This window comes from Lytechinus variegatus, chromosome 2, assembly GCF_018143015.1.
Source record: "Lytechinus variegatus isolate NC3 chromosome 2, Lvar_3.0, whole genome shotgun sequence".
NCBI lineage: Eukaryota > Metazoa > Echinodermata > Echinoidea > Temnopleuroida > Toxopneustidae > Lytechinus > Lytechinus variegatus.
Window position 1 is genome coordinate 79004402 of NC_054741.1, and position 25172 is coordinate 79029573.

The 25172-nt window shown below is 34.9% G+C and overlaps 1 protein-coding gene across 1 annotated transcript; it reads left to right on the forward strand.

Moving 5' to 3' along the window:
- Nucleotides 1–1048: 1048 nt before the first annotated feature.
- Nucleotides 1049–24299, forward strand: LOC121409163 (vacuole membrane protein 1-like). The gene is made up of 13 exons (XM_041601009.1): nt 1049–1251; nt 9808–10067; nt 10504–10594; nt 11521–11631; nt 12060–12139; nt 12964–13057; nt 14466–14517; nt 15093–15175; nt 15465–15545; nt 16548–16664; nt 17383–17444; nt 17910–18012; nt 18905–24299. The coding sequence occupies exons 1-13, from the start codon at nt 1165–1167 to the stop codon at nt 19040–19042; spliced, it is 1359 nt and encodes a 452-aa protein (XP_041456943.1). The 5' UTR covers nt 1049–1164; the 3' UTR covers nt 19043–24299.
- Nucleotides 24300–25172: the final 873 nt, after the last annotated feature.

Genomic DNA, 25172 nt, shown 5'->3' on the forward strand with positions numbered 1-25172 from the left:
GTATTCGAATTTGATGTACAATATTGAGATTTAGTTAAAATTGTTGTCTAAACTATGATAATGACATCGGGGCTAACCTCGATTAGCATCTTGCACCAATTACCAAATGTTTTTGTTTATGTGTGATGTACTATTCCATGTTGACAGTGTTAATAAATGAATTCAAGTGTCAAATTCAAATAAAAGCTCCACTGAAGTGCGAGGAAATTATATTTGGTGTATATTGACTTGAAACAGGATGTTTTGTACAATTTAATCCCCTTGAATGGGATCATTTATCTTATTGAACAGACAATGCGAGTATAGTGACGAACCACATATATGCAAATTACGTTTTATAAAGATGTAACAAAATACATCTATGTAATATGATGTAATATGTATGATATACAATAATTTCTTCATCTTCTTTCTCCCATATTTTCTCCTTTGCCCAGGACCCAGGTTTCCCCAGCCGACGGGGGGGGGGGGGGGGTGAAGACGTGCCCTGTAGTATCCGGGGCATATCGCTGTACACACGCGTGACCAAGAAATTTTGTGTGCAAAATAACCCCCTAAACAAGTTTTTTCGCGGGCTTTTATTACATATTTTGGCCCCTAAAAAAAGATGTCACCAAAATATGACCTCGGGAAAAAAGCTTGGGCAAAAAATACCCTAAACACGGCCTAGTCTTTAAAAAACAGCTTGGGGGGGACATACCCTATACATACGTGTGACCCTGCGATTGACCATTGACCATTCTTTCAAAACCACCCTTTTTCTTGAAAATCGGTGTTTTTTATACTTATTTGGCCCCTTTTTTTATTAAAACCCCCCCTTTTTTGCTTGTCAAATTTTATCGGGAAAATGTACCCCCCCCCCGTTTTTTTGGAGCAAGTGCATATAGCATTTCCATTTATTTGAAAGCAAGATAAAAGAGCATTGTAGATTAAATGCTTTGCTCATGGGTAAAGGTGCCCATGATGAGGTGATGGTAGACCTTAATGATAGTAGAGGAGTTGGCATTAGACCAATTGACATAAACCGAATTAATTCAGGCATAATTATTTTCAGACGTAATAGCTTTTGGCACCTCATAACCTCTACTTTACGATCGGTTTTATGAAATACCCCCATAATTTTATACGTGTGTGGCGGATTCGATACCAACCAACCAACCAAGAATGGATTATTCACAACTGAAAGTTCCTCAGCTCAAAGAAGAACTCAAACGACGAGGTTTGAAAGCACACGGTTTAAAAGATCAGTTGGTAAGCATGCATTCTGACATTATACTAATTTTACTACCAGTACGGTATGTCTGCCGTGGTTTTTTGTTCGAGAATTGAGTCTAATCGCAATCGGGCAATACAGTTGCATTATCGATGTGTGTGATATCTTATTCACGCAAGTGAATTGGTGGTTATCATATTTTTGTGATACGTGATCTGAATTGCACATGAGCAGTTGTTATTGTATGTTGACTAGTACAATGGGGGGTCGGGTGTCCGGACACTTTAATTTTTTGAAGCCTTCTATTTTGTCTGTGGATTACACTAAAAATATGAATTCATTACTTGTAATCATTTTCTATTTTGTTCTTTATAATATTTCCTAACATTTTGTACTAAAAATTGATGAAACTTCGCTTGTAAATTTTTCCAAATGACATTCTAAAATTGATCGTCCGGACACACAACCCGTCCGGATACACAACAACTGGGTATATACGTGAGCCGTGTCACTCACACATGCATGTACAACTCACATGACTCATGTGATTTGACAATTAATTTTTATGTTTTTTTCATTCATCACAAAGATGTGAGGGAATAAAACACGCCAGAAATGGTTGGAACTAACGTTAGACTTAGAGAGACAGCTGGCACTTTTTGGCAGCCGTCTGTTTCGAGGAGTTTTTTAACATTTTTTTTTATTGTGTGAATGATGGGGGGACCTAAAGCTATGCACAGTTTGTTTTCAAACTATAAAAGCTAGAATCTATGCCAATTTCAATATTTGAACAAATTATCTTTCACTGATTGTTGTGGCAAATATTCTAAAGATCATTAACCATAGAAGAAAATGACCATAGCGCAAACCTCACGTAATATGAAAATCGAGGCAGCGTCGCTCAGTCGGTTAGAGCGCATGTTTCGGATAAGATCGTAGATCTCAACGTGAGGGGTTCGAGTCCCGCTCATGCCGAAACGCGTCTAACAAAAAATCTGATGCTATAGCGTTGTGTGTGTTATCGTGCCTCACCACTGTATTCAGTGCAGGTGTGAATGCAGTTGGAAAACACTCCTTCCATCGGAAAGGACGCAAATGTTGGTCCCGTGTATAGGAGAGTCACAACCTATGCACGTTAAAACCAATACACTATTCGTCAAAGAGTAGGGTGTTCACCCGGTGTATTGCACCTGCCGGTCCCGGTAAGTCAAGTCAATCTTGACGTTCATATGCCATAATAATCAATATAATGATTGTGGGCATTAACGGAAAGACAAGAAGAAGACAAATCCCGCCGTGTTTTCCGAACCCCTCTTGATTTCGCCGCCGGATGTAGAAGGGGTCCTAAAGTTACGCACTCGATTTATCATGCAAAAAAATATTATTTCCTGTGCCTCAATTTCTAAAATATGTTCACATTATTATAGAATATATGAAATTAAAGTGAATATGACACTGAAATTCCAAACAGTTAATGGTTTTCTCTGCATTTAGAGATTTATTGCAGCCTCTGTTGAAAAAATGAATAGGAATTGTTCGTCACTCTGCAGTCACAGTTCCACAAACAGAGTGCGCATTTGCCCACTCATTCAATGAACAAGGTTATGATATAACCTTGTTCTCAGTTACATCTCCATGTGTGGCAAAATAAGGGTGGCAATGTTTGGCTTATTTTCTCTTTTTCTATGGGACAAATGCTTGATTTTCTTACACTGTCAGTTTTCATTACAGCTTTTCATCATATAACTTGGCTCTCATGTAAATTTAATTCTTCAAATTATTTTTTCTTAATTAAAAATAGAGATTAAAATTAATGAAAATTTTCTTGCTACATTACTTTCCACCAATAGAGGGCGTACACAAAAATATGTCCAAAATTCAAGTTTTTGAGCGCTCTGGTGAATACAAAAATTATTCCCAAACTACTGATAAAAAATAAATTGCAACTGTATGGAAATGAGTAATTTTGGTTACCAAAGTGGTATTTTAATAATTTTTTAAAGTGTGTGCCCTGTACAACATTGGCATACCATAGTCCTACCTGTAGATTCCCCACAGGCAGAATGGTTGCAGTGAACAAGTGTGAACAAGTGCATTTGCCATTGAAAACTGCATGCGCGATGAGTGGTGCATACATGTAGCTTTAGGACCCGTGTAGTGTTAGGGCCCCCTACATGTACCATACACAGATGGCTCGCTACCATAAGGGGGTTGACAACAATGTCAATGCAAAATCCTCCCTTCAGGGCTCATCGATTTTGTCTTTATTACCTGCACTTAAAAGTAGATAAAATTCAAAAGAACTTGTCCAAAATGAAGATTATCATTCCGTTTTGGCCTGAAGTACACCAAAACAGGAAAAAATAAACTTTTTAATAAAACTAAAAACTAAAACAGCGACTTCGGCTGTCACGCAACTTCCACTTCCTGGTTTATCCAAACTTACATGTAATACATAAACATATTCACTCTTGGCAACACGTCTATTCAAAGGCCTGTTAAAAAAGGTGAATCCAAACAGGTATGGTTTGGCCTTTAATTTCCAGCCCATTCCTCTAAATTATTGCCTATAGGTCTAACTTATTTATTGGTGAGTGGAGCCAGCAGAGTTTAGCAGAACAACCAACAAAACAGGGACCGAAGCTTTTGGTCTAGGTTGGAACTACCCCTTATCGACCACCTAATTTTCTAAGCATCGCGAAAATATTTATTAGTTTGATTTAGTTTTCGTCGCATTTGTTTGAATTATACAATATTTCAATTTTTACGAATTTGATGATTAGCACCTCCTTGCGTGAAGCACAAAATGTTAAAATAATGGAAATCTACATGTTCAGGGAGGAATGAAACTTCATTTCACATAACAATGACGAGAAAATCAAAATATTTCTTATAATAAAATACAAAAGAAATAGTGAGTGAGTGATGTCATCAGTTCTATGGAAGCAGGAGACCGTCAAAAACACGGATATATGTCGTGTAGTAATTCGAATTACTACACTACGTAATTATTTACGTCATGTAGTAATTCGAATTACTACACGACGTAAATAATTACGTAGTGTAGTAATTCGAATTACTACACGACGCAATTCCGAATTACTGCCCAACGATTTAATGTCATGACGTTAAATGAATTAGTGTCGCTACATCAAATAATTAAGGTCGTGTAGTATTCGAATTACTACATGACGTAAATAATTACGTAGTGTAGTAATTCCAATTACTACACTACCTAAATAATTACGTCGTGTAGTAAATAATTACTACACGACGTAATTCCGAATTACTGCTCAACGATTTAACGTCATGACGTTAAATGAATTAGTGTAGTGACGTTAAATCAACCAATGAGACCGTTCGTTATATGAGCGCAATGCGAAGAGCTGAGACTACAGAGTATTGTACAGGAACGTACCGGCAGGAAGTTAGTTGGATGTTCGACATTTGATATTCAAAATGTGAAGTTGGTTTCAGGTTCGATATTCAAACGCCTGCTGTGAAGCTGGATATTCGAGTCCGTCATTGCCACGGACCCGATCCGCATAGTACTGCCCCCCCCCCAAAAAAAAATGTTCTACAACCGAGAACAATAGGAAATGATAAAAGGAAAGAAAGGAAAGAAAGATGAAAGATACGTTATTTTATGCATACCATGTCAAAATCAATCTCAAAGTTAAAGGTGTTTTTTTTCTCGCTGGCTCGAGACTTATTACGAAGCAAATTTTTGCTGCATGCGCCATTGTGTGCCCCCTCTTTTTGTTCTTATCACGCATTGAGCTTCGCCCTAATGCTCGGGGCACAATCATAAAACATCCTGTTCATACAATGATATGACCCCTCCGTTCTCCCTTCTCTTTCTCTCCCGTTCCCCCTCCTTTTCTTTCCAATCTCCCCCTTTCGCTTCTCTCTCTCCTATTATGTATTCTCTCTTTCCTTGTTTTTTTTTACTCTATCCACTGGCGGCACCAAGAGATTAGTCAGGAACGTGGTTCCCCATGCTTGAAATATTCCGTTTTGTTAATTTTAGCCCCCCGTTAATGTGCATGCGCCGGGTAACCGAGTCAAGTTCTACAAGTTAGGGTAGGCCATGGTTACCCCGGATAGGCCGTCGGGATATTCCTTGGGGCCCCTTGGAAAAAAAAAAAACAATGTGCGATAAATAGCACTTTATTCCTTTAATTTTGTTAATTTGAGCCCCCTAAATGTGCATGCACCGGGTCAAACTAGTGTTTAAATGGTTGCCCGAGTCGAGTTCTACATGTACAAGTTAGGATACGTGTTACCCCGGCTAGGCCGTCAGGATATCCCTGGGGGCCCCTCGAAAAAAAAATGAAAAAAAAAATTCTTGCCCTTTTATTCACTGACGTTTGTCCCCTCGCACTTGGGCAATTAAGCCAGTGTTGTTATGGTTGCCCGAGATGTGCTGCACCTGTAAAACCCCTTAGCTTTCTAAACCCCTGAATATTTGAATATCGAATATTGGTCCAGCTTCACAGGCGTTTGAATATCGAACCTGAATATCAAACCAACTTCACAGTTTGAATATCGAACATCCAACTAACTTCCTGCTGGTACGTTCCTGTACAATACTCTGTAGTCTCAGCTGTTCGCATTGCGCTCATATAACGAACGGTCTCATTGGTTGATTTCACGTCACTACACTAATTAATTTAATGTCATGACGTTAAATCGTTGAGCAGTAATTCGGAATTACGTCGTGTAGTAATTATTTACTACACGACGTAATTCTTTAGGTAGTGTAGTGATTTACGTAGTGTAGTAATTTGAATTACTACACTACGTAATTATTTACGTAGTGTAGTAATTCGAATTACTACACGACCTTAATTATTTGATGTAGCGACACTAATTCATTTAACGTCATGACATTAAATCGTTGGGCAGTAATTCGGAATTGCGTCGTGTAGTAATTCGAATTACTACACTACGTAATTATTTACGTCGTGTAGTAATTCGAATTGCTACACTACGTAATTATTTACGTCGTGTAGTAAATTGAATTACGACACGACGTATATCCGTGTTTTTGACGGTCTCCTGATGTCATACAGTTCCCTCATTTGCATACCGACCGAGATGTGCATATAACTGTTTTGTGAAATGAAGCAAAACTTTAAAATGTAACTTTCTTATTTTACATCCGATTTTGATGAAATTTTCAGTGTTATGCTTGTTGAATTTTTCTCTTTTTATTCAAATCAAGTTTTTGTTGGGGTGGACTTGTCCTTTAATAAAGCATAATTGAAATTTGGACCAAAACAAAAAATACAATCATTGAATCAAATAAAATCATGTTTATTTCCATAGTATTGTCATGTATTATACATTATTACCAGACAATATCATGATTCCAGATGCGGTGGCATATTACTTTGTACGAAAACAATTTGTAACACGACTTCCGGTGTTCAATTTCATAGAACAAGATTACAAATACAAGGCGAACAAATCCAACTTTTACCTTTATTGTCTTTGAAATAACAGAAAATGCTTAAAATATATATTTTCTGACAGAAATATGGGCCTCATTTGCTGAATTTCAATCTCGTCTGCTCCTTCGATCGAATGTTGAGGAGTGGTGTGTTGTGGGGATCATAGACGGCTAGTTCTCAACTAGGTACAGCCATGCGCAAGGTTTACCTTGATTAGAGCTAGCCGTCGAAGATCGACAGCGCATCAATAGAACTTTGAGCATTATGATTGATACAAACGGAAATAAATTGACTTTGTGCACGTAGCGAACTACAAACTCACGAACACGATGTAGTATCGACGTTACATGTACTTCATAAGATTTTGACGGAAAAGCAAGAGAAGTAATCAAAATTTGCTTACCTGTGTGGTATCGGTGAGAAAACATAATCCTCCGAGAAAACTGCTCATAATTCATATTAAAAATATAGAAAAGTGGAATTCTAGGTTGATTTTGGTACAAGGTGACAGAGTAAATTGTAGACTTGTTTCAATGGAATACTGCATGGGGCCGGCACAGGAAGCTTGCACTGCACATGCTTAGTATATTTTCATTCATTATTTTTTAGCGCTTTCGATGCGGCGCAGTGGCTGGATGACATCACCTATGGGGTTTTTCCACCAGTCATGTTTCATGTGACATGATTTTCGGGTACCTGCCCGAAAATTACCACAGGTGCCCGAAGACAAAAATACCCAAAAGTCCCAGGCCTACTCCTCTTATGTTCAAGTTCAACTTCAAATTAAATTTGAATCTTCTTCATGGACATTGACATTTCTAACTTTGTCTCTGTCTGTGCAAGCAACTCTGGATTGCTGGAAGAAGAAGAACGCCTTCAAGAAGGCTTTTTTTAACCAAAGGCTTCTGTCTCTGTTGGTTGCGGTTCCGCTGAACTCAGTAGTGAGATCATACACAAGGACTAATTTCTTGCCCATTATTCCAGTCTTGAAGCGGTTCATGTCATTTTCTTCATTAGATTTGTAATGATGGTTGGAATTCGTAAGCTGCCTACTTGGTTCTGAATGCAAAAGTGATGACATACTCCAAAATGTCTACCCTATGACCCTTGCAATATTTACAGTGCTCAGATTTTTTTTTTTTATTTAAACGTTTGTCACATGGACACGATCGACTCACCATCAAAGCCAATATAGAAAGGATGATCTGATATTTTGGCCAATGGTTTTGATATGCAGTTCACACTCCAGTGCTCTTAGATATTACAGCACTGCACTTGTCAGTTGAGTTGCTGGTTTGAAAATGAGGATTGTCCCTGTTTACAGGGATTGCCTACATTCATAATGAACAAATATCAATCTCAATTTATCAAAACATGTTTTGTCTTAGTTTGTGAGGATGTCCTTGCTCTCTGGGAAAATCCTCACTTTTAGACTGGCTCCTCAACTGCTGGTTGACCAGCAAGCTTGTGTTTAGCCTGGCCTGGGGCCCTTTTTTAAAAACCATGATAAGCTTCCCTTGACTACATAAAAAAAAGTTCGCTACTTGCCTGCTAACAATCACGATGCCCTTTTACCAAAATCGGGGACAACAGCATGTTTCCCAAAGTCACAGAAAATCCTGGAAAAATATGGTGTTCATGGAAAGTCGGAATTGTATTTACCTCTTGGCTATGCCTATGGCAGCTTTCCAGTTTGTTGTGTCTCACAACTCTCATCCTCTGTGATCACACTCTGTTATTATAAATGTTCATGATTTCCATTTTCCAAGTTTTGTGACATCCCAAATTCTACATTACTCCCGGGACATCACAGGAAGTTATGGAAAGCAGCAATTTAATCATGGAAAAGACACTTTGTTTTCAAATTTCTGTGGGAACCCTGGGGCCTGTTTCACTAAACAGTACTTAGTGTAACGGGACTTTAGTGTCGCTGCGACGCGTCATACACTAAGACGGGTCTTACTGACGTCCTGTTGGTGCGTCAGTTCCACTAAACAGTTCTTTACTAAGTCCTGTGTGTGACGCGTCTTCAACAATAAAACGTCTCGATTTTGAGTCTACGAAGCCTAATTTCGTGACCTTCGACCTTGTGTGAAGATAAAAAGTAGTAATTTCCCGCAAGTTTTCGTCTGCATCGTCTGCGACTAAAAAGTGAAAGGAGGAGGAATTTGTCACTTTAACATAATTTTGACTACTGTTGGAGGATATTGGGGAAGGTACGGTATTAACTGTTTTCTTAAGACAACATAGAAGTAAAATATTGAAAGTGAAATGTATATGCAGTGGAAGTTGTATTTGATACCTCGACGAAAACAAAAGATTAACCAAAATTTTACCTTTTTGTTTTTTCTCAAGGGAGGAGGGGGTGTTGAGTACAAAAAATAATGCTCATAGTACCCCCCCCTCTACTATAAACATATTTGGTAGTGTACAGACAGGCAATGACGTTATGTTGGGCAATTCATAAAAATAAATACCGGTAATACCAATATGCATTTTCCTCAAAAAAAATAGGAAACGCCTAGAAAAAGAAGCAAGGACTTCCAAAGGGTTGACGTCGAAGCGCTCCTGCAGTTTGTGGCCACTAGGAAACATGACATTACACGAAGAATAGTTCCTACGTCTCGTCTTAACGAGACGTAGGCTACGCTCTGTATGCAACTTAGTTAAATGGGTACTAAGTACGGTACGCGTCTTAGTGGTCTTTGTGAAACTCCCGCTAAGATGCATCTTTCATTATGTCCTATAACCGGACTTATGGATGCTTAAGACGCATCTTAGCGCTTAGTGATACAGGCCACTGAACAACCTGACTTACTATTCATGAGACCTCCAACCGTGTCATAACTGTTTTCGTAATGACTTTGTGCAATCTTAAGTGACATGCAAAAGTGTTTCGAAATTTGGAAATTATAATTTTACATAATCATAAAAGTTGAAATATAAATTGCCCTGGGTTTCCTGCCTTCAATTGATCAATGCATTGATGATATTGATGTTTATCTGGTAGAAAGCTGTCAAACAACAGTTTACAAAACAATCAATGTGAAGGTGTGATCTTACAGTCTTTTTCAGTATCTGTTCAAAGAGTGCCTTAATGCAAATAAATATTTGAAGATGAATTTGCTATTTTTCCAGGTGCTACGTCTGAAAGATGCAGATAGCATGTTCAAGCAGAACAACCTAAATCCTGGTATTGGTCAGCTGATCCGGGCTGGTCCTAACACCCCAACCAGTTCAGAGCCTCCATCCACCCCAGAGGAACTAGAAACTCTGAGAGAGATGAGGAGACTGGATAGAGAAGAAAGAGCCAAGATTACCCTTTTGAAGAAACCACTTACCACTTTGCAGTACTTTTTCCTAGAAGTTTGTATCATAATTGTGGGATGGACATACAGGTATTTATCCATCAGGTTTTTTATTTATTTTTTTAGATATTTAAAAAAAAAATATCTGTACCTAGAGAATAATATATTTAAAGTTTATTGTAGCTCTATTTCCCTCTCTTCACCACATTTCACCAGTGAACTGGTCTTTGATGTGAAAATTTTGTCAGGTACCAGTTAATGCACTTTCACAATTGGTTTTGTGACTACAATTTGCAACATTCAAATTGAATGCAAAAAATTGATATCACCAAATGGTCACATGAGGTTGAATAATCATTTGTAAAAGCCTCTTAAGAAAATGACTGGGGTAACAGTGACTTTTTAAGGCAACATTATAGGAAGTATACTGTCTCTGCAAGTATCAAATGACTGTTTATCTTGAAGATCATCCTTTTACAGTGCACCTTGAGATGAAATGAAGTATTCTATTTTGCTATTCTAACAGGTTATGGGCCAACAGAAAAAAGGTTGCAGCTTTCATCATCTTTCTTATAACAATAGCTATCTTGTATCATTTAGAGGGATCACATCAAGTAGTAAGTCCAAATCTGAATTATATCGCATTTTAGCATGAATGCTGCATAATCATGAATATTATCACCCGTATCAGACATCTGAGCTGGTCATTTACAAAACCGTATTGCCCTACATTTTCTGAATATCGGGAAGGGTAGGTATATTGTTTGTATTTTCCTCGGTCTCAATGCGCGTATTTACTTTGCATGCAGAGACGAAGCAAAATATACCTTTGTATTTTCCCTGGTCTCACATCCGGGCATTTGTGGATGCGTATAAAGAGATACGCTTCATAAGGATCCGCCCACCAACAATATACGTCATAATAAAGACAACGCTGAATCCGAGCGCTTGCAAGTACGTCATAATGGTTAAGTGCAGAGCCTAGACCGATATTAACATGACACAATAGAACTCTATTTTTACAAGAAATATCCCCATTATCATGATTTTTTGCTCTAGATATCTGATTTGGATGATAATAAAAATATTGACTGGCTCTTCTTTCGGGGAACATCAAATATATTGCCCTTAAATGACCCATATTGCCCTCGTCTAAAGACTCGGGCCAATATGATTCATTTGCTGGCAATATATTTGATGTTCCCCTCAAGGCCAGTCAATATTATATAATTATTACATTAAAACTTCAATGATTGAACAATATTTGATTCATTGAATTGAAATGCACTCTTGTTTTATTATTTTATTGATATTGGCAATATTGATAAAATAATGAAAAAGTGCATTTTTTTTCTCTCCATATCAATTCAGTTCAATTCAATGTATCAAATATCATTGAAGTTTTAATGTAATAACTTTCATGATTATTGAAATATTTCTTTGTGTGTGTGAATGTTTGTCTGTCTCTGATTATCATGGATATATATGGACATGCAATGTTATTACCAAACCTAATTGTTTGCTTTCTTTCTTTTATCCACAGTATGTGCAGTACTTAGAGACAAAGACAATGTGGTGTTTGTATTGGGTAGGACTTGGAGTTCTATCATCAGTAGGTCTAGGAACTGGTCTTCATACGTTCCTTCTATATCTGGTAAGAATTGCATCATATCAGTTTGGGTCATTTTTACAGCATCTGAAAATGTTTGCATGTTGGACTTTACCTTTTCAATTTTCAGGTAAAAAATAGAAATTTCCATGTATGAAAGCAATTAATTGTTCAATAAAATTTACATACACATTACTCTTTCCCCTCAAATTTGACATCCATGACATGTATTATGTAAAGAATCAACAGAAAGTATGTTAAAAGATGCAGCCATTACTTATTCATGTGCTTTCTTACTTCACAAGAACATGCACCAGTGTGCAAAAATATCAGCAATAGAGTATAGCGTTTGAATGTTAAATAAAGTGATGAATTACTTATAAATCAATGATGCAAGATTGTAGGGTGCACGCACCTAATTCTTAATTATATGGTTATAGTTAAGTGTAAGTAACTTTGTTTCTTTATTGCAGGGTCCTCATATAGCCACAGTGACGTTAGCAGCATTTGAATGTCAATCAGTAAACTTTCCTGAACCTCCCTATCCTGACAAGTAAGTACATTTTTGTCTCCCACATCCATGGTAAATATAAGGATGGCTTGTATCTGCACACCAAATGTGGCTCCAGGGACAATGCAATAGTACGGTTCATAGAAAAGTGGGTATGAAATGGTTCTTCTGTAGTGTTTGAAAAAGACTGTTCACACCAATCATAAGCTATGTCTGGTAAGCAAACTGATAACCATAACAATTACTATGCACTCATTCTGTGAGTGATATGACAGAGTTTGGGTTATGATTATCTGGATGGTATTTGGTGTGTAGGTGCCTTTATGGTGATGACAGTTGTATAAAAATAATAATAATTGTTGAGATGTCACCAATAATTTGTTTATTTTTCTTTCTTTTTTTTTGTTTCATCAGATTAACTTCAAACAATTATCTGTTGCCTATAAGCCAAGTGAAAAAAGTTATACAGAACTTTCATTCACTCCAAAATATACCACACTTATTTTGTCCTTATTTGTAGACTGCTCCACATTTTTAGAAATACTCATTTTTGCAGAGACATGCAGTATATTAAAAGGGTATATTATTTTGTACTACAATAAGCTAGAAACTTACATAAGTTACTTAATACTTGCACAGTCTTCTGTATATGTTCAGCAAAATGTGAAGTATTTATTTTTTATCTCACTAATTTCATCTTGATTTTTTTTTTTCATTTGGATATATTTCACGTTGGACAGGGTGTAATCTCTTAAAAAACATTCCCATTTATATGCATGTGACATATGTACATGGTATTGCCATCTTTAATCTGACATGAACATGTTTCATTTATAAAGAATAATGAAATTATTTTTATTCTGTAGGATTGTTTGTCCTGAAACAAGTGAAGGAAGTACAGCTATTTCTATGACAATATGGTCAGTTTTACAGAAGGTTAGACTTGAAGCAGTCATGTGGGTGAGTAGTTAATACAAAATTTATTGTTGTATTTTATGATTCCGCTCACGGTAACTATTTGCCGGAGGATTTATGTTGTCCGTTTATCCGTCCATCTTTTGTTCTGGCAATAATCAAAGACAGATTGACAAAACTTAGCCAAGTATGCTAGGAGTGAAGATGATTTGATTTTAGGGTTATGAGGGAAAAATATTAATCACAAACAGAAAATAGCGCACTTAGAAATGTCAGTAGGAAGTGTCTTATAAATGTTTTGTTTTATTATTATTAAAGGCCAAAGGTGACTGAAGTCATTATATACCGACAATTTTCATTCTCGTAAGTCAAGGACCATTTTGAGGATTTCATTTCAAGCTTGGCTCATGTATGCAATTATGCATAGACGAGTAACAATGATCTGATTATCATTTTTCTAATATATTGAAATATCTTTTTACTTCCAATAATTTGAGAACCTTTTCAGGGATCTAACATGGCTGATTTAGTCTATGTATATAGATGTGACTGACATTAATCTGATGAGATTTTGAGGTCACATGGCCAATGTCACAGAGGTCACATTAAAGGAAACCAAAACCCAAGAAGGAAGGCAACTTTTTATTGGAAAGAGTAGTATGAGAAGAAGAATTTAAAACAAGTTTCATCAAAATCTTTTTAGAATGTTAAAAAGGTCTTGTTGTACTTTCTGTGGGGATCCTCAAATTGGCCACCATGCTCCAGAATTGCAGATTTTGTGGACAACTCTTGAAACATCGAGATTGGGTAGTCCTTTTCAGGACCAACACTTGCCCAAGAAAGATACATGGTGTACCGTGAAACCTACTACACTATTCTTCTTCATCATGGAAACATTCAGAAGTTACAACTCTCCATTTGTGTTGTACACACATTTTCAGATTTTCCCCATTATCTTTCAAATTGCATCTTGGCTCCTTCTGAGCATAACATACACCATGAAAAAATATAATTCATAACACATATGTCAAAGTCAGGAGGAGATAATGTGAAATCTGAAAATTTGAGGATCCCCATAGAAAATACAAGACTTTGCAAACTTCCATAACTCACTTTTCCTATAACTGATGTTGATGAAACAAGCTGTAGATTACTTCTCTCATTATATTCTTTCTGATAAGATGGATTCACTCCTTGTGTTTTGGTTTCCTTTAATAAGTTAAGTGTGTAATGTTCTTGATTTGCAAAGGTGGAGGCAAGAATTTTGACTTCCTGCAGTCAAGAATCTATCTAGTTATTACTTTACATACATAATGCTAGTACTACTCTTGGAGAGGAGTAAACTTTGTATTGATTGATTGATTAATATATTGATTGATAAATAGATCAAATTACCTACATGTAGTAATATTGATTCATTCAATTGTTCATTTGCATTGTTTCTTTCTTATAGGGTGCTGGTACTGCACTTGGAGAGTTGCCTCCATATTTTATGGCCAAAGCAGGTATGTAAATAGTCATTCTGATTTATTCAAAGTATTTTATTGCTCCAATTATTATCAGCATGTTGGATTTTCTTTTACAAAAAATAACACCAAAAAGTACTGTTAGCCTTCAAAGAGAACTCAAGAATTTTATTGTTTGATAAAAGAAATAGTAAAAAAGCGAGGGCTTTGACTGTCTCTGGTCCATTCCAGGTGGGTGTTTCATAAAGCTGTTCGTAAGATAGGAATGACTTTACGCACGACTGGTGATCCTTTCTTGTGCTATGTGATATCCCTATGTAATTGAGTTATGACCTAAGAACATGTTCCAGTCGTGCGTAAAGTCGTTCGTAACTTTACGAACAGCTTTATGAAACACCCAACAGATGTGATTTGAGTCCAGACACAGACTTTGAAGGAACTTGTTTAGAAATATGAAATGTAAAAGAATAATGTAGAAAAATGCACTTTGAATTTTCATTGACTTGGAGGTATGTGAATCAGGCAGAGTCAGCTTGCTTGGTAAAGTCCATACCTCAGCTTAAATTATAGATTTCCTATTGATGATAGTTTATTTCTTTTAAATGATTTTACAGCACGTCTTTCTGGTGTTGAACCCGACAATGAAGATTATGAAGAGTTTGAAGAGATTATGGAACATAGTCAAAATACTCAACAAGTAAGTTATCATAAAACTCAATTTGTAGAATCCAGCCCCTTCCCCCAACAAAGTTGCAATATGTCCACAGTGCGCTTTCACCACCACAACATGACTTGAATCTTTTTCTGTAGTTTCTTGCACATCCTTTGAGCTCAACTTAGTGACAATAATGACATTCAATTATGTGGTTCCACCACTTTTGGAGCATTAGTGCTCAAAATGAAATGTTAATGTATCCAGTGAATTAGTGGTAGGTTTTATAAATGATGGTGATATTACTCTTTTTTGTATATATTGCTTTTAACAGGACTTAATGACCAGGATGAAATTAGGGGTTCAACGCTTAGTTCAAAGAGTTGGATTCTTTGGTATATTAGCATGTGCATCAGTAAGTATTAACTCCTTAAATGTACATCAATTTTTTTAAGATCAACCAGGTGCTATAGGATATCTCGGGCATTGTCATGTCGGCATTTTATCCATAATTCTTTCATTCCCAAACATAATTTGTAATCTACTTTTAAAAAAACTTGTTTGATAGTTGCTGTCCAGTATTTTTTTTTCTGGATTCTGATAATGTCTTATCGATCAGAAATGGATATTCTGTTAGAGACTGAATGGGAACTTTAACACATCTTGGATTTGCATACTCCCAACAAATTGAAAATCTATAAATTGATTTTATATCCAGATCTCAGCCTGTTTTCTTCAAAATGAATAAATGAAGACACTGTTTCATGTCATGCAAACAACTCTCACAATGAATTATGTGTGACACTACAAGGTCATTAAAAAAACAAAACAATTTATTTGGCATTAGCTTCACACTTAACTTTAATTCTGTGACATTTTGTTAAGATATTTATATGGAATGAGATGTGCACTACATCTATGATAGGTGGCCAGCAATCCAGCTTGAATATAAATTGGTTTGTTAACATTCATGATGCGATCATCCCCAACATCTTCTCTGCTTTTGTATTCTGTTTGCGTTGTCTCTGGACAAGTGCTGAGCATTAGCACACAGGGATGTTAACCTTATAAAATTAATTGCACTATTTTGAAGGATGGAAAATGATGAAATACAGCATTTGTATATCTCCATTTGTATGTTGAATAAAAAGGAGTATTTTGTGTAGAAAAAGTATTAATTTCTGCTCTAGTCACATATGCAAATGCATTTAGGGAAAAAAATATTTTCTTGAAACCTGCGCTAATTTTATTTCAATGCTTTGAATAATTTTTTTCGAGAATGGCCACACACGCAGTTACTTTGCTACTCTTCAATTTGACCCTTTTTTATGCTTCCTTAAAGCAGCAATATGTAAATTTTATTGCCTGTTGTCATATCTCACAAGGATTACTAAGTTGTACCATTTCTTTTAAACAGATTCCTAATCCATTGTTTGATCTTGCTGGTATCACATGTGGACATTTTTTGGTACCATTCTGGACTTTCTTTGGGGCAACACTCATCGGAAAGGCTATTATTAAAATGAGTATTCAGGTAGGTTAACAGCATTTCAAAGCTCAACAGTTAAGGAAATTATTTCAAAATTATTCAGAGAGTAAACCTTTCAAACTTTAAATCTAAATAGCTAAATGTTTAGATTGAGTATTAATAATTCTTTTGTTTTCTATGATTTTGTGCCTTTGCATATTTACCACAATTTTGGAACATTATAACCAAACACAAGTATGTGTGTGTGTGTGTGTAGGGAGGGGGGATGGCTGTGTGTGTGATGATGAGTGGGTTCAATTTATCTCTAGCACCATTACCAGGTGTTTAACATTTTATTCATGATCCTGACAATTTAGTTTATTTGTTCTATATGTTCATCTTTCTTATAAATTCATATTTCATTTTAGTGTTATGTATTAAAGCAACATTAGCATCAGTACCTGCTGATATATTTCATATTTTAGTAATAAATCAGGAATAGATCTTGTAGAGCAATCTACTTTCCCTGTTTTTGCCCATTACTCATAAGGGAATATGTGCAAAACACATTTTTTGTTTAAATATTTCAAATAAAGCATTGCCATAGTAACAATGTAATATGACAGTAAATCAGGGAAAATGATATTTTCATTTATATTGCCATATTCATCACATACGCCTACCGTGATATGGTTGGGTTATTTATCACTTTCAGTGATATTTCTACTTCTAATTATCAGAGCACAACTATGTTTTGAATAATCTTTGTTTATTTCTTTCCTAGACAATTTTTATCATCATCACATTTAGTGAACATCATGTAGAATTCGTTGTTGACTTGATCGGGTAAGTCTTCTTTTAAAGGAATTTTGTTTTCAGTGAACAATTATGTCACGGGATGTACTTCACAAGATTAGTTGTGCTGGTTGATTTTCTATGTTATCTATTCTGTTTTGTTATCCAAACACAGAACATCACTGAATATCAGTTGATTTAAAGACAAGGAATGCTAAATATTGAATCATACTATGTGTGAAGTATTGATTCAACTATTTCTGTTTATAGTTTAGGATCATTTTTGTTGATATTATTCAAAATTCTTTCTTAAACTAAAATTTCTCAAAAATAAAATGACTTATTTTCTCACTGTGACCTGCAAGATATATTCTAAAGAGCTATTATTGTCCTACATAGTCATTGCAATGGCATATGTTGTATCAATTGATAGTATGATATGTGATACTTACCAGGTGAAAACCATCAAGATGAGATAAAGGAGCATGATAGTTTACAATTTACTTTCTTTATTAGGGGCATACCCATGATCGGTCCCTTGATCCAGCGACCATTCCGTGACCTCTTAGCCAAACAAAAGTCCAAGTTACATCGGGTACCAGGCAGTGCTGTTGATAAGGTATGTTTGAAATTTGAATAAAACTTTTTTGCAATTTGAAATACAATACCCTTCCATGAATGATCGTGAGGAAGATTGATGTCTATGTTGTTTGCTTTTTTATGCGAGTTAAGAGTAAATTTATGATAGTCAAAGAAAAATTGTATCTTTGTTTTATAATATATTTTAGATTATGCTTATAAATTGCAAGTGCTATGTTTGGTGTTAGTGTTAAGTGCTAAGAGAAGATATCGGACTGCTGAACTTTTTTTAAAGAAAATATTTCGGTCTTTTTTAAAGAAAATAATTTGGTCTTAGAAATTAATCTTAAGTGCCTTGACACTAAATCCATCATTTACACCATACTTCAGATCACCCTTTTTCATTTACCGGTACTTTCATTATTTTTTCATGATATTTTTTTTTTCATCAGAAGATGAATATTGTAAATTCCTTCTGAAATTTTCATCCTAGTGAAGATACATGTCTGGGATGACAAAGATAAGCAAAAATTTTCATGCTTTTAAGGGATGGTGAAAATGATGAATCATTTATGCTGATTTAGGGGCTTGTTGTTCAATATCTAAAAACAAAAGTTTTAAAAGTTGTACAGACTGATTCAAGACATCTATTATCATTCCATCAAGATGTCTTGAGTCAAGTCATATTATGTCATGGATTTGTCTGCAAACCTTTGAATATAACTTAATTTATGTTAACTATTGAAAGAATATGATTCGAAAATTGCCTCTTTGTCACCTTATGACACCCAAAAAAAAGGCCTCTTGCCTCCAGTTGTCTTTGTTGCAACATGTCTAAGGAAATCAACTTCATTTCTTATTGAAAATACTGTGAACTTTGTCTACTAAAATCAGTAATATTTATCTCATATTGTTTAATTTTCTCTTTACAGCAAGGTAATCTGCTTGGATTCCTGTTTGAAAAGCTGATCATTGCCATGGTTCTATACTTTGTTATCTCCATCATTAATTCCCTCGCTCAGCGATACTTGAAACGGGTCCAGGAAAAGAACAGAGAAAAGAGCTCTTGATGATAATGTATCCTCAGCCTAGGTTTCATTGGGATTTTATGCTATATTATGCATAATATTATAATTATAATTTTCTATTCATTTGCCGCTGTGTGGCTGACAGGTGATGAATCAACAAATCTTTGGTATCAACTTGCTATTCATTATTGCTTGCTCAATAATGTTCCACTAATACAATACCTCATAACAACATCTCTAAGCACTTTACAAAATAATCCTGCTCAATTTTCCAAATGATAATTCAAATACAGTGTCATATTCTCCTACTGTATCCAATGCACTCTTTAAAATTAGAAATTTCAAATGCAAATTTTCTTGCATGCATGCTACACATTTTAATATTCTTGACTAAAAAATAAAGATGTTGGTTATCTGTGTAAATTGTAATAGTGCTTGTCACTTTGTAGCATATTCATACAAATTCATTCTGTCAGTCACTCAACAGATAGAAGGGTAGTCAGAAATTTCATATATTTTTTTCATTCCATATGCACTCATCTATATTGGATTGTGCGTAGATTTCAGCTGACTCAGTTTTAAGACCATATCTGTCCATTAGAGATATCGGTGCAGTGTTTCCATTTTTGTTGCAAGTAAATCTCCAAGATGTCTGTGCTACAGAAAATGGTTTTGCTCTTAAAAGGCACAACTTCCAGGAAATTGACTTAAGACTTCTTCAAGTCACTTGTTATCCATTTCTGGGAGGTTACAGAGATGAGAAAGCTCTTGAGGTTGCAGGAACATCTCTATGGCATCATTGAAACAAAATAATCTTTGCAACTGTTAAAGACACCACAGAGACATTTTAGAAAAGAAGCGGTCCCTGTCTAAAATATTAAACATGTTCAGATATATTTCAACTGCTAGGAGACTGTAATTTTCAAGAGACATTGCGTAGAACTCTCTGCAATAAGCAAAATCTGTAGTCCTGAACGAAGCGCCAACTAATACCAAACCCATTGAGATTAACCCGTAGAAAAGGTAAGAATCTTTATAAAGTAATACATGTAATTGTATTTTCATATTCAAAGGTAAGGGCCCCCAGGGTCAAGAGTTTACATGAATCTTTAATCATAAATTTGATACAAATTCTATTGATTAAAGTTATTTTCATTTGTGTTAATGAGACCCATATTTAATTCAAGTTATATAATTTGAGATTTGATAAGGGAGAGCCCAGAATTGACACAATTTTCTAAGATTTTGATGAGATATTATCCAGATTCTCATTTGTTGTACTTTCTTAATTTTTGTAAGGACACATCTTAGATTAGCATGACAATCTATTGAGGTTTGATTTGATTTAATTTGTGATTGCAAGTCTTTATGTTGGAGGGCCAAGAACACATTGGAATATTTCTGTGGTTGTTTTTTTTTTAATAATTTGTGTTTTGATAAAAGTTACTACTGATATTGCATATGCATTTAAATGTTTGTTGAGACCTTCTTTAGTTAATAGTTTTGAATAAGTGGGTACTAGTGTAATCTTGGTATAGCCAAGCTGATATTTCACTTTGTGAGGAATGTAGATCAGGCATTAAAAAAGAAATAGAAAACCCAATATTATCACATGTAATGTGAATACGCACACTTATTCAGAAAGCTCTAAGATGTGAGGGAAAAGATTTAACAAATTTGAAACTCAGTCATGACTCTACTTGGAGTTTTCCTTATCACTATTTATTCAGAATACAGTGCATGATATTGCATTCATTTTAAGACTTATAGGGCCAAATTGACATAGGTGGTTTTGAAAATATGTGGTTAGAAATTGGTGCTTATTCAGATTTGATTCACTTATTATTCTTTATTCAGTGCATATATTGTGAAAGCATCCAGTAATGGATGCACATCATTATCATAGCCCTTTTAAAGTTGATGCTTGTTACTACTTTTAATAGGTTCACTGTTTTGTAGATAAATTAACATAAACAGTGGACTGATTACTGTTGTAACCTTATGATGTGTTCAGTGTCAGTTTCCAAATTTAAACGGAAACGTCGATCATGATTGAAAACTCAAATTATGACACATCAAACACAAACACGATCAGCGGTGCACTGTTCAATGTCGAAAATATAAAGCCGTTTATATGCTGATTGTCTTTAAATTTCCCACTTTCTTTAGTGCAGCTTTAGTGCGCAGTTTGACCTATCACAAGAAAGATCAGTTCTTGCACTTGTTTGTGTTCAATGTCGCATTTGTGATGCTCATGGTCATAAAATATTGCCAGTATTGGACACCTTCTGAATATACATGCTGAATTAAGCATAATCAATGAATGAAATCTGTATTAACCATGGTTTCAAACCACACATGCAAAACATTTGTGAATTCAGGGCATTTCAGGTCAAAGAGTAATGATGCAAACCAACCATATCCCAAACCCTCCTTCTTTTGATTTGAATGACAATACTTTAGGTATTGTAAAATATTTACCTTGTTCTTATTGATTAAAAATAATATGTATGAATGAAAGCAGGTTGAATAAAAATGACAAAGAATATTGTGACATATTACTTAATGTACATGTGGTATATTAATGCACTGTCATCGAATGTATGATCCATATAGAATAATACAGGTAATTTTTAAGTTGCAGAGGGCTGTTTTTTGATAAGTTGTATGTTTAGCATACTTTTTGCAAATTTATATCCCACCAAGTAGATAGCATCTTTCTCTCTAGTGCTTTCACTTTGGCATTGCCATATTCAGCTTAAATAATTATAATCCCATATGGTAGTGCATAATCATATTTGTAATGAAATGTTGATAAATATAACATTTAAAATCTTGTAGTTGGAAATCAAGTTTTCACAAGAAATATTTAAGTTTTATCCCAAATAGCACAAAATATTGAGAATCCCCATTGACTTTGTACAGGTGGCGCTGCTTCCAGTATTACCCCTGGTGCCCCATCTTTAAAGACGTGTAACTCGAGCTCTGTGTCCTAAAGCAATGAAACTTTCTTGGCAAACCTCTTTTGGTTCTGATTTTTTTTTTAAGAATAACTCTACAAATTAACAAAATATATAACAGCACCACCTTTTTTGGTGGGCAACCTCATGACACATGTATTGACATCACAAAATAGTAACCTTTATAATAATATTTATTACAAGATAAAAGTGTGGTATATTGCATATAATTATAAAAGAACAAGTCAGAAAAAAAACTAAGATATATAATACATGAGGTAAATAAAAGGTATGCTGTAATGAAAATACTCAAGGAGACTTCTCTATCTACCCAGGTTTTTTTACAATCTAGAACAAGAGCAATACACCCAAGCTTAGAAATCTACTATGATAGTGAGCTTTATAAGAACATTATGTGAACATTATCATTGATCAAGATATTAATGTAATCATGAATTGCTAGTTTCAGTTGTAATAATCACCAGAATTTACAAATTTTTGTTTGTGATACATGTAATACATTTGACTAGATTTGAAGTAATCTCTTAAAAACTTGCAATCCTTGTATTATTCTGTGGTCAGTGTCGAGTTATTCAGTGTGTGATATTACCAAATACTATATGTTATAAGCAGGTTCTTAATTCTAATTCTCATAATTCTAAAACACAAATCTAACATATATATTATTCTTTTTTTGGTTTTACTGATTTTATTTAAATCGGATTCATTGTGAAAGCTAGTTTGATGCAAGCATTCAATAACATTTGTGTACAATTTTATGAAGGATATGTGATTTTTGTGTAATAAGAAGGTCCCCCCATCCCATCATATATGTTTGCCCATTGAAGATGATACTTGTTTAAAATACAATATCAAGCATTTACCCTGATGATCCACGTTAATTAAGATACCGGTACTAGAATAAAGTTAAACTTCATATTTGCTTTGGGAAAGATTTGCCTCTTCCATTTCAGTCCATTGAATTTTCTTGATGAGACTTCTGAGTTGCAAACTTATTATTTGAATTTATTGGGTAAGTGTATTTATGTGATACTGTACAGCTTTGGATAGCTGTACTGAAAACCTAGAACTGTCACTGAAGGCCTCCAAAATAATTGAATATTTGAAGGGAAATAAAAAAACAGCAATGGTTTTCAAATTCTACAGTGTAACCTTGTTTATTCTGGCCACCTCCAGACCATTGCCCACCACTGTAAAGCGCAGACTTGATTAAGACACCATTCAAATAGAAATTAATAGTGCAGAGGGGTTTCTTATTTATGAAAGTCTATTTCTTTGGGATTATTTGTACAAGATGAAAATAAAATGAAATAAAACTTAAAAATTACTGATGTGTTTATTTTTGTTACTGGTATAGAGGGATATTTGCTGGGAGACGAACAATATTGAGTCCAAATTCGACTAACTTCTATCATTATGAAATAAAACAGTTATAAAGTCTGAGGCACAAACCACCTTGGCGTCTTCTACTTTCCTCATGACACCATAGCCAATCAATGGAGATGCTAATCTCCTGATTGCACCAAACCTGTTGTGACTTATATTTATGTGAGTGCAAAGAAAGTTTTCATTTGAATACTGCATTGATTGTTTTTATTTCTATAAATCCCTTTCTAGTCAAATGTAGTCATTAATTTATTTAATTCTCATTTTTTGAAGTAAATGATAACAATCTGAATGTATCTTCTGAATCATCAATGGATTCCTTCTAATGAAATTAATGATATGTATTTCCCGTTTCAAGTGACTCATCAACCTTCATATGGTACTGATGTTATGTAACAGCTTGAAACAGCAATGCTCTACACTTCTTACACTTTGCTGGTTTTGCAAGAAGGGGAATATGTAGTGGAAAATTGTTTGATTACGCACAAATTATATGCCAGAAACATATATCACAATTGATTTTACAGAGATATATTTCCCCTTTCCAACAAAGTGTAAAACTTGTTTCTTTTCTAGTTGGACACAATGCCGTTATGTTTGGATGTATTGTTATGTACATTGTGATTTGTTAAGAAGTGTTAAATGTGTTATTCAGAATCTTCCAACATGGATATGCAGTATGAAATGTTTAAAAAGGCATATATCTTTTTTTTTCTTTAATTCATGTACCAAATCTGAAGTAGGGTACATATTTTTTTAATGATGTTTATTTGCTTTGTATGTTTTTGTTTGTATATTTTGGAATGAAATCACTGGATGTTTTTAAGAAATGCCTCTAGGTAGGATGAAGAAAAACAGAAGTCTATTAACCATACCTCATAGAGGCGTATTTGTGAAACAATTGAAAATTGTTTGGGTTTTGCACTCAATGTTGCCCTGTCAAAAATACAGTTATCACTTTTTCATAGTGCAGGTACCCAGTTGCATAAATGATACTATATTGGTAATTTTACCATCCAGTGATAATTACCATGTCAATAATGTCCAACAACCAATCAAAATTAATGATGCCTTGGGCGATACCATTAGATGGCAAAGTTACCTTCATAGTTACTTTAAAGCGACAAGGCCTTGGATCAATTAAATATTGCTAAAACTGAGGAGTGTTCCACAAAGCAGTTTGTCAGTGATTTTCATTGACATATACCCCTTTCATAAACCCAGTTATGCGGATAATTTCCTCATAATTTGGTCGTAAAATTAGAGCGGGACCAGAGTTATCCGCATTATTTTGATGCTGCAATTTTACGCATAATAGCGGCATCGGGACCAGATTTTGACTTTATGAACAAATTTCGAAAGTAATGCGGATAATTTCCATGGTGCGGTCACAAGGTCACCCTTTTCCAACACAACCGCATGGGAGGGGATGTGTGCAGTTGCCATGGAAATTATCCGCCTTTTTCAGGTCGGGCGCTCCTAAAAAAATAGTGCAGATTATTTTCAGAGTTTGTGAATGCAATTTTTATTGAATTATCCGCATTACTCTTAGGCGGATAATTGGAGGATGGGTTTGTGAAAGGGGTATAATTTGTTCTTAGCCAATCGGATGCAAAGATTTCAGTAGCTGATAACAATAGTCAGTGAAAATCACTATTTGTTTTATGAAATGCTTCTGATTTGTTTTTGACAGCTGTCTTAGTGAAAAGCTGCAGATAACCTTGATAATTCATTCAATGTGGTGAAAGATGGTGTTTAATGTTGTTAAATTGTAGTCGTGGTATTAACATTTCTTTAAAATGGCC

Coding starts and splice junctions, on each gene's coding strand:
- LOC121409163 (XM_041601009.1), top strand. CDS start 1,165: ATGGATTATTCACAACTGAAAGTTCCTCAGCTCAAAGAAGAACTCAAA. Junction 10,068..10,503: donor ATTGTGGGATGGACATACAG/GTATTTATCCAT, acceptor CTATTCTAACAG/GTTATGGGCCAACAGAAAAA. Junction 10,595..11,520: donor TAGAGGGATCACATCAAGTA/GTAAGTCCAAAT, acceptor TTTTATCCACAG/TATGTGCAGTACTTAGAGAC.